Genomic DNA, 10,116 nt, shown 5'->3' on the forward strand with positions numbered 1-10,116 from the left:
CTGGACTCTCATCCTTAGAGAGGCTGTTGGGGAAGGGGTTGCTTAGCTCCTCTTTGTCTCCACAAAAGCTCAAATGGCGAATTATTTATTCATTTTTTAAAGACATGCATTTCTTTATTGGGCTGCACTGGGTCTTAGTTGTGGCATGCAGCAGAGACTGTCTAGCTGTGTGTGGGCTAGTTGCTCTTTGGCATGTGGCATCCTAGTTCCCCGAGCAGGGATTGAACCTGTGTCCCCTGCATTGCAAGGCAGATTCTTAACCACTGGACCACCAGAGAAGTCCTTCAAATGTTAATTTAGGCACCTACAATGACTGCTTTATTCTAAGATGTTAAAAAGATAATTTGAGGGACTTTAAACTGAAAAGTTTAAGATCACCACAGTGAACTGTATTAAAAATCCATAATGTGTTTGGGGGTATGTGTCTGTATGGGTCTAGGTCTTAACTAAAGTAGCTAAAAATTGCAATAATAAGACTTGGCGTTTTAAAAAAGTGACTTTGAGCTATGAAAGTTCAAACTGCAAGGAATAAAATTACATAAAATTAAAGAAAAGAACTGAAACAAGCTGAAATTACAATTACTGTAGAAGAATATGGTGGCCTCAGATTAGTTAACATATAATAATGACAACACCTTGCCAACAAAGGTTCGTCTAGTCAAGGCTATGGTTTTTCCAGTGGTCATGTATGGATGTGAGAGTTGGACTGTGAAGAAGGCTGAGCGCCGAAGAATTGATGCTTTTGAACTGTGGTGTTGGAGAAGACTCTTGAGAGTCCCTTGGACTGCAAGGAGATTCAACCAGTCCATTCTGAAGGAGATCAGCCCTGGGATTTCTTTGGAAGGAATGATGCTAAAGCTGAAACTCCAGTCCTTTGGCCACCTCATGCGAAGAGTTGACTCATTGGAAAAGACTCTGATGCTGGGAGGGATTGGGGGCAGGAGGAGAAGGGGACGACAGAGGATGAGATGGCTGGATGGCATCACTGACTTGATGGACGTGAGTCTCAGTGAACTCCGGGAGCTGGTGATGGACAGGGAGGCCTGGCGTGCTGCGATTCATGGGGTCGCAAAGAGTCAGACACGATTGAGCGACTGAACTGAACTGAACTGAATGACAAAATGGGCAATTTTTGAAAAATAATAAAAACCTTTTGGGTTAACCTAATATAGTATATTTGAAATTATCTTAAATACAGTTACCCAAGAAATATTTTGGAGTCATATGTAGGTCTGGCATTAATGAATAAAGATTATTGGCTGTTCTGTGTATAAAGAATTTGGATATACAGCATTTCAATTAAAATGACATCTTTTTTTTGGTAAAATCTAATACATTTAATTTTGGCATAATAGTGATTTATTATATATTAATACTTCAAAAATATACTTTTGTGTTTGACAAACCATCGACGAGCTCAAAATGGACCTATAAACATGCTTTTGCTCCAAACACCAGGCTGCTATTGCACTGAAGGCAGTGAATTCCATCACGGGAGTTATAAGATCCAGGGCTGCAGATTACTGTGAATAAAAAATAAGTTAATAAGTAACAGTCTCCTAATGCCATGTAGTTTAACTTTAGATGGAGAATACATTTTCAAAGAAGATTTTTTTTTCTTTTTGGTTTTAAATGTGGTAAAATGCACATAACATAAAATCTGCCATTTTAACCATTTTTTTTATTATTTGTTTGTTCATCAAGTATTTTATTTTTTTTATACTTTTTTTAAAATTTTATTTTATTTTTAAACTTTACATAATTGTATTAGTTTTGCCAAATATCAAAATGAATCCGCCACGGGTATACATGTGTTCCCCATCCTGAACCCTTCTCCCTCCTCCCTCACCATACCATCCCTCTGGATAGTTGAGTAGTGTCAAGTATACTCAAATCATTGCACAACTAATCTCCAGAACTTTTGCATCTGGGACAAACTGCACCTCTACACCCATTAAACACCTCCTTATTCCCCCTTTTCTAGGTCCTGGCAGCCACCATTCCACAATTTGTTTCTATGAGTTTGACTCCTCTAAATGTCTCATGTAAGCTTAAGCCAAGACAGCCCACAGTGTTGACATTAGAAGGCTTATTGGCCATCCTGGAAATTCTAGAACAATGTGACTACCAGATGGTCCATAGTAAGCATACTCCAGATGTATAAAGACAGCCGCAAATATGGGAAGGACTTGCAGATTATTTTTAACAATCATCTGGTTTCAAATTCTATTTCTATCATGGGCTAAAAGTGTAATTTTAGAAGAACTACTTATCCTAAAATGTAACTCAGTTTGGTCATCCCTAACATAAGGATCTATCACGAGTATTACCAATGCTCCTTCTGCATGATGAGAAATAAAGAAAGGTAGAAAGAAACCAATACGTTATGTTAAATACATTCTTTTTGTTGACTAAGTTTGGGATCCTGGGCAAAGTAGTCAATTCTCTTAGTTCTAGCTTCCTCATTTCTTGGCCACCTGATGCGAAGAACTGACTCATTTGAAAAGACCCTGATGCTGGGAAAGATTGAAGGCAGGAGGAGAAGGGGACAACAGAGGATGAGATGGTTGGATGGCATCACTGACTCAATGGACATGAGTTTTAGTAAACTCTGGGAATTGGTGATGGACAGGGAGGCCTGGCAAGCTCCAGTCCATGGAGTCGCAAAAAGTCGGACATGACTGAGCAACTGAACTGAACATTTCTAAAAGAGGTACAATGACAGTCAAGTCATAGTGTTATTGTGAGGACTGAAATCAGATGACTTACAAAAGAAAACACCAAGTTTGTGACAAGCATTGACTCAACAAATGCTTAGCCCTGTGCACTGCATGGCTGCTATCTTCACCCACCTCTTCTACGTGTGTACTGCCGTGAAGGTCATGGGAAGACATCAGCCCTCTAACAGGGCTTGGGCCTCCGATTTTCCTATCGCATATGTCATCAGCCAAGGGACCACAAAGATGTTAATAAGAGCACATCCAAGGATGGGTTATCATAGGCCATGAAATAAGATTTTTTTTTTAGTGCCGTAATTTTAATAATACATGTCACTGATTGGATCTGGGTCATATTATATTATTTAATTTCATATTTCTTTCAAAATACATATTTTCTCAAATTGGGAAATATCTTAACCATCACCCAGAGAAAGTATTCTCTGTTCTAGGTTTCATAGAGTTCCTCGGTTTTAATAGATATTTTATTTGGAAATTAATGTTCCAGATGGAAAAAAAATTGGTAAACAAAATTAAATTGATTTGCTGCAGTAATAAGAAGAGTATTTAAAGTAAAAATGCATGTGGTAAAATTCTAATGATATAGTGTTTCTCAAAGAAGTGTGACCATGGTACACATTCTCTCAAAGAAGCATATTAATATTTCTTGAAGCACAAATATGGAAAGACTGAGCAAAGGTATTAAAAATGTTAAATCATTAAACATGGAGAACAGAAGCCTACATGAAGTCTTACACACATATTTTTACATGACTGTCACAAACAGAACAGAAACTGGCATAAAACCATTGAAACCAAAGCATAAATAATGATATTCTAATAAATATTCTTATATTTAAACAGCTTTCATAATACTGTATATGTATATTTTTTAGTCGCTAAATCATGTCCAACTCTCTTGTGATCCCATGGATTATAGACTGCCAGGCCCTCCTGTCCATGGGATTTCCCAGGCAAGAACACTGGAGTGGGTTGCCATTTCTTTCTCGAGGGGTCTTCCTGACCAAGGGATTGAACCTGTATCTCCTGCATTAGCAGGCAGATTCTTCACCACTGAGTACCAGACCAGGGCCCTTATCTGTAACACTCTCTCCTAGGATATATTCTGAAATATTTTGTTCTCTCTTAAGCAAAATTGAGGGAAAATGCTAAAATATTATTAAATTTAAAGTACAAAATTAGTGAAATTATCTTTCAGGTTTGAGTCTCAGGGAATGGAATATCTCATAGCTACAATTAAAAGAGTAGCCTAATTAAATTTTGATTATTTCAATAAGAAGAGAAGGAACCATTGGTGACTAATCAGTATCAACATATAAAGAAATGGTAAGGAAATACAGGAAAAAAATCTCCATGAATTTTAGATGGGGACTAATTTCTTTAAAAAGAAAGTGACTAGCAATAATAGAAAATAATTGATTCATTTAGTATTAAAATTAGAAACTTAATAAAAAGAATCATAAAATTGACAATAGTCAAGCAGGAAACCTAGGAAATAGTTGCAGCTATGTAGCCATCAGAGGACTATCATTCAGAAAACACACATAATTCATATCAATCAATGAGAAAAGGACAGAAAATTAAAAACAGGCCCAAAAGAGAAAATACAAATATCCAATGATTGCTACTTTATTGATCCACAGAATAGTGCTCAGACAAATCAAGAATTTGGGACACACAAATAAAGATCAAACTATAAGACACTGAGCATGCTCTCAATGAGAAGTTCAACTAGGAAATCCCTTGAGATGGGAGCTTAGCATTTTCTTGCAACATCAGGATTAGAAAAAGATGGCGACCATCTCTACTTCCATTGAACACAGTACTGAGTCTTGCCCAGAACAATTAGACAAGAAAAAGGAAGCAAATTCAAATGGTAAAGGAAGAGTGAAGCTATCCCTGTTTTTAGTGGGTATGATCCAAATGACCAGCATCCACTGGATCATAGAAAAACCAACAGAGTTCCAGAAAAACATCTACTTCTACTTTATTGACTATGCCAAAGCCTTTGACTGTGTGGATCACAACAAACTCTGGAGAATTATTAAAGAGATGGGAATACCAGACCACTTGACCTGCCTCCTGAGAAATATGTATGCAGGTCAGGAAGCAACAGTTAGAACTGGACATGGAACAACAGACTGGTTCCAAATAGGAAAAGGAGTACGTCAAGGTTGAATATTGTCACCCTTCTTATTTAACCTATATGCAGAGTACATCATGAGAAATGCTGGGTTGGATGAAGCATAAGCTGGAACCAAGATTGCTGGGAGAAATATCAATAACCTCAGATATGCAGATGACACCACCCTTATGGCAGAAAGTGAAGAAGAACTAAAGAGGTTCTTGAAAGTGAAAGAGGAGAGTGGAAAAGGTGGCTTAAAACTCAACATTCAGAAAACTAAGGTCCCATCACTTCATGGGAAATATATGGGAAAACAATGGAAACAGTGACAGACTTTATTTGGGAGGGGGGGCTCCAAAATCACTGCAGATGGTGACTGCAGCCATGAAATTAAAAGACGCTTGCTCCTTAGAAGGAAAGTTATAACCAACCTAGACAGCATATTAAAAAGCAGAGACATTACTTTGTCAACAAAGGTCCGTCTAGTCAAAGCTATGGTTTTTCCAGTATCGTGTATGGATGTGAGAGTTGGTCTATAAACAAAGCTGAGAGCCGAAGAATTGATGCTTTTGAACTGTGGTGCTGGAGAAGACTCTTGAGAGTCCCTTGGACTGCAAGGAGATCCAACAAGTCCATCCTAAAGGAAATCAGTCCTGAATGTTCTTTGCAAGGACTGATGCTGAAGCTGAAACTCCCAATACTTTAGCTACCTAATGTGAAGAACTGATTCCTTAGAAAAGACCCTGATGCTGGGAAAGATTGAAGGTAGGAGGAGAAGGAGATGACAGAGGATGAGAGGGTTGATAACATCACTGACTCAATGGACATGAGCTTCAGCAAACTCTGGAAGATGATGAAGGACAGGGAAGCCTGGTGTGCTGCAGTCCATGGGGTTGCAAAGGGTTGTACATGACTGAGCGATCAAACTGAACTGATCTCATATGAAGAAAATCCTAAAGATTCCACACTAAAAAATATTGACTGATACAACATTCAGCAAGGTTGCAGGATACAAAATTGACACGCAAAAATCAGTGGTGTTTCTATAGACTAGACAATCTGTAAAGGAAAGAAAAAAAAAAAAAAGCAGCTCTACTTACAACAGCATCAAAAATATATGCTATTGTAACTTCACCATGGAGGCAATTTCTTGTGTACTGAAAACTACCAAAAATTGCAGAAATAAACCAAAGATAAATAAATGGAAAGATATCCTATGTTCTTTAGTATTTAATGTTATTAATATGTCAGTACTACTAAAAATTACCCATGAAATCTCTGTCTCTGAAAACTATAGATTCTATGAAATCTCTATCAAAATCTCAGTGGTGGTATTTTCAGAGACAGAAAAATCCATCACAAAACTCATTTGAAATCTCAAGGGATTCAAAATAGCCTAAGCAGGAGGTGGTCCTAAGATGGTGGAGGAATAGGACGGGGAGACCAGTTTCTCCCCCACAAATTCATCAAAAGAACACTTAAACGCTGAGTAAAATCCACAAAACAACTTCTGAATGCTGGCAGATAACATCAGGCACCCAGAAAAGCAGCCCATTGTCTTCGAAAGGAGGTAGGAAAAATATAAAAGACAAAAAAAGAGACAAAAGAGGTAGGGACGGAGCTCCATCCCGGGAAGGGAGTCTTAAAAAGAGAGGTTTCCAAACACCAGGAAACACTCTCACTGCCAAGGCTGTGCCGAGCCTTGGAAGCACTGAGGGCAACATAATAGGGAGGGAAAAATAAGTAAGTAATTAAAACCCACAGATTACGAGCCCAACGATAACTCCCCCAGCGGAGAAGCAGCTCAGACGCCTGCACCCGCCACTAGCAAGCGAGGCTGGGTAGGGAGGCGCCGGCTGCATTGCTTAGACTAAGGATCGGGCCTGAATGCCCCCGAGGGTAATCAGAGCGAACTAATTTGGGCTAGCAAACCAGACTGTGGGATAGCTACCATGCGAAAAGCCCTAAGACACCGCCAGGCCCGCACACAGAAGGGCTGAACAGAACTAGCCAGCTGCAGACCATCCCCCTCTGGTGACAGGCAGCCAGTGCCGGAAGGGGGCAATCACAGCCCTAGAGAGACATTATCTACCAAACTGCAAGCAGGCTTCTTTGCTAACTAAGACTTCTTGGGGTTCTGGACAGTCATCCGCCTGAAAAGGTGCACAAGTTGTACACCCAGAAAACCGAGCAGCAGGGACGGGAGAGGTGATAAGTCCCGGTGACCGTGCTCGCCAAACACCTCATCACCCAAGCTGCTCGGAGCTGGGAAGGGCACAAAACACAGGCCCAACAGAGTCTGTGCCTCTGAGGACTACCCGAGTGCCTGAACCTGAGCAGCTTAGACCTGGGAGGTGCATGCAGCCCAGGGCCAGCCTCGGATGGTTCCCGGTGGAGCAACCTAGAGCCTGAGCTGTGTGGACAGGGAGGGTGCACACACCATGAGCGGGGGCAGGCCCAGTGTGGCTGAGACATTACAAGTACATGCCAGTGTTATTTGTCTGCAGCGTCCCTCCCTCCCCACAGCACAACTGAACAAGTGAGCCTAAAAAAGTGGCCACCACCGCCCCCTTCTGTCAGGGCGGAAATCAGACACTGAAGAGACCAGCAAACAGAAGCTAAAACCGAGCGAACCGCCTTGGAAGTGACAGGTGCAATAGATTAACACCCTGTAGTTAGTACCGACTACATAGGAAGGGGCCTATAGATCTTGAGAAATATAAGCCGGACCAAGGAATTATCTGAAAATGAACTGACCCCACACTAACCACAACAACACCAGAGAAAGTCCTAGATATATTTTTACTATTTTTAGGATCATTATTTTTCTTTTCTTTTTTTAACTTTTTAAAATTTTTAAGTCCTCTATTACTCCTTTAATTTTTATAACCTACTATTACTTTTCCAAAAAAAAGACTATTTTTTAAAGCACACTTCATACATATATATATTTAACAACTTTTGTGACTTTGTTTTTTTTCTTCTTCTTCTTTTCTTTAATATTGTATTTTTGAAAATCCAACCTCTACTCTAGAATTTTAATCTTTGCTTTTTGGTATTTGTTATCAATTTTGTACCTTTAAGAACCCAACCTTCAGTACCCATTTTTACTTGGGAGCGAGATTACTGGCTTGACTGCTCTCTCCCCCTTTGGACTCTCCTTTCTCTCCACTAGGTCGCCTCTGTCTTCTCCCTCCCCCTTCTCTTCTCTACCCAACTCTCTGCATCTCTGTGTATTCCAGATGGTGAAGGACACTTAGGGAACTGATTACTGGTGGGATCTGTCTCTCTCCTTTTCATTCCCCTCTTTTATCCTCCTGGCCACCTCTGTCTCCTTCCTCCCTCTTCTCTTCTCTGTATAACTCCATGAACATCTCTGAGTGGTCCAGACTGTGGAACGCACATAAGGAAGTGATTACTGGCTAGCTTGCTCTCTTCTCTTCTGATTCCACCTAATCTCATTCGGGTCACCTCTAACTCCCTCCTCTCTCTTCTCTTCTCCATGTAACTCCGTGAACCTCTCTGGGTGTCCCTCTCTGTGGAGAAACTTTTCATCTTTAACCTAGATGTTTTATCAGTGGTGCTGTACAGAAGGAGAAGTCTTGAGACTACTGTAAAAATAAGACTGAAAACCAGAAGCAGGAGGCTTAAGTCCAAATCCTGAGAACATCATAGAACACCTGACTCCAAGGAACATTAAGCAATAGGAGCTCATCAAACGCCTCCATACCTACACTGAAACCAAGCACCACCCAAGGGCCAGCAAGTTCCAGAGCAAGACATACCACACAAATTCTCCAGCAACACAGGAACATGGCCCTGAGCTTCAATACACAGGCTGCCCAAAGTTACTCCAAAACCACTGACATCTCATAACTCATTACTAGACACTTCATTGCACTCCAGAGAGAAGAAATCCAGCTCCACCCACCAGAACACCAACACAAGCTTCCCTAACCAAGAAACCTTGACAAGCCATGGATACAACCCCACCCACAGTGAGGAAACTCCATAATAAAGATAACTCCACAAACTGCCAGAATACAGAAAGGCCACCCCAAACTCAGCAATATAAACAAGATGAAGAGAGAGAGGAATACCTAGCAGGTAAAGGAACAGGATAAATGCCCACCAAACCAAACCAAAGAGGAAGAGAGAGGGAATCTACCTGATAAAGAATTCTGAATAATGATAGTGAAAATGACCCAAAATCTTGAAATCAAAATGGAATCACAGATAAATAGCCTGGAGGCAAGGATTGAGAAAATGCAAGAAAGGTTTAACAAGGACCTAGAAGAAATAAAAAAGAGTCAATATATAATGAATAATGTAATAAATGAGATCAAAAACACTCTGGAGGCAATAAATAGTAGAATAACAGAGGCAGAAGATCTGATTAGTGAAATAGAAGATAGATGGTAGAAATAAATGAATCAGAGAGGAAAAAAGGAAAACGAATTAAAAATGAGGACAATCTCAGAGACCTCCAGGACAATATTAAACGCCACAACATTCGAATCATAGGAGTCCCAGAAGAAGAAGACAAAAAGAGACCATGAGAAAATACTTGAGAAGATAATAGTTGAAAACTTCCCTAAAATGAGAAAGGAAATAATCACCCAAGTCCAAGAAACCCAGAGAGTCCCAAACAGGATAAACCCAAGGCAAAACACCCCAAGTCACATATTAATCAAATTAACAAAGATCAAACACAAAGAAAAAATATTAAAAGCAGCAAGGGAAAAACAACAAATAATACACAAGGGAATTCCCATAAGGATAACAGCTGATCTTTCAATAGAAACTCTTCAAGCCAGGAGGGAATGGCAGGACATACTTAAAGAGATGAAAGAAAATAACCTACAGCCCAGATTACTGTACCCAGCAAGGATCTCATTCAAATATGAAGGAGAAATCAAAAGCTTTACAGACAAGCAAAAGCTGAGAGAATTCTGCACCACCAAACCAGCTCTCCAACAAATGCTAAAGGATATTCTCTAGACAAGAGACACAAAAACGATGTATAAACCTGAACCCAAAAAAATAAAGTAAATGGCAACGGGATCATACTTATCAATAATTACCTTAAATGTAAATGGGTTGAATGCCCCAAACAAAAGACAAAGACTGGCTGAATGACTACAAAAACAAGACCCCTATATATGTTGTCTACAAGAGACCCACCTCAAAACAGGGGACACGTACAGACTGAAAGTGAAGGGCTGGAAAAAGATATTCCATGCAAATAGAGAT

At 39.9% G+C, this 10,116-nt stretch overlaps 1 protein-coding gene across 1 annotated transcript in view; it reads right to left on the reverse strand.

The window, feature by feature from the left end:
- Positions 1 to 1,367: 1,367 nt before the first annotated feature.
- ZPBP (zona pellucida binding protein) overlaps positions 1,368 to 10,116 on the reverse strand; it is a 148,237-nt gene continuing 139,488 nt past the window's right edge. The window contains exon 8 of the mRNA XM_010831052.1: positions 1,368 to 1,523. Within this exon, the coding sequence (XP_010829354.1) occupies positions 1,429 to 1,523 (95 nt within the window). The 3' untranslated portion in view covers positions 1,368 to 1,428. The remainder of the gene's footprint in view (positions 1,524 to 10,116) is intronic.

Source organism: Bison bison, unplaced genomic scaffold (genome assembly GCF_000754665.1).
Source record: "Bison bison bison isolate TAMUID 2011002044 unplaced genomic scaffold, Bison_UMD1.0 scf7180017864522, whole genome shotgun sequence".
In the NCBI taxonomy this organism is placed as follows: domain Eukaryota; kingdom Metazoa; phylum Chordata; class Mammalia; order Artiodactyla; family Bovidae; genus Bison; species Bison bison.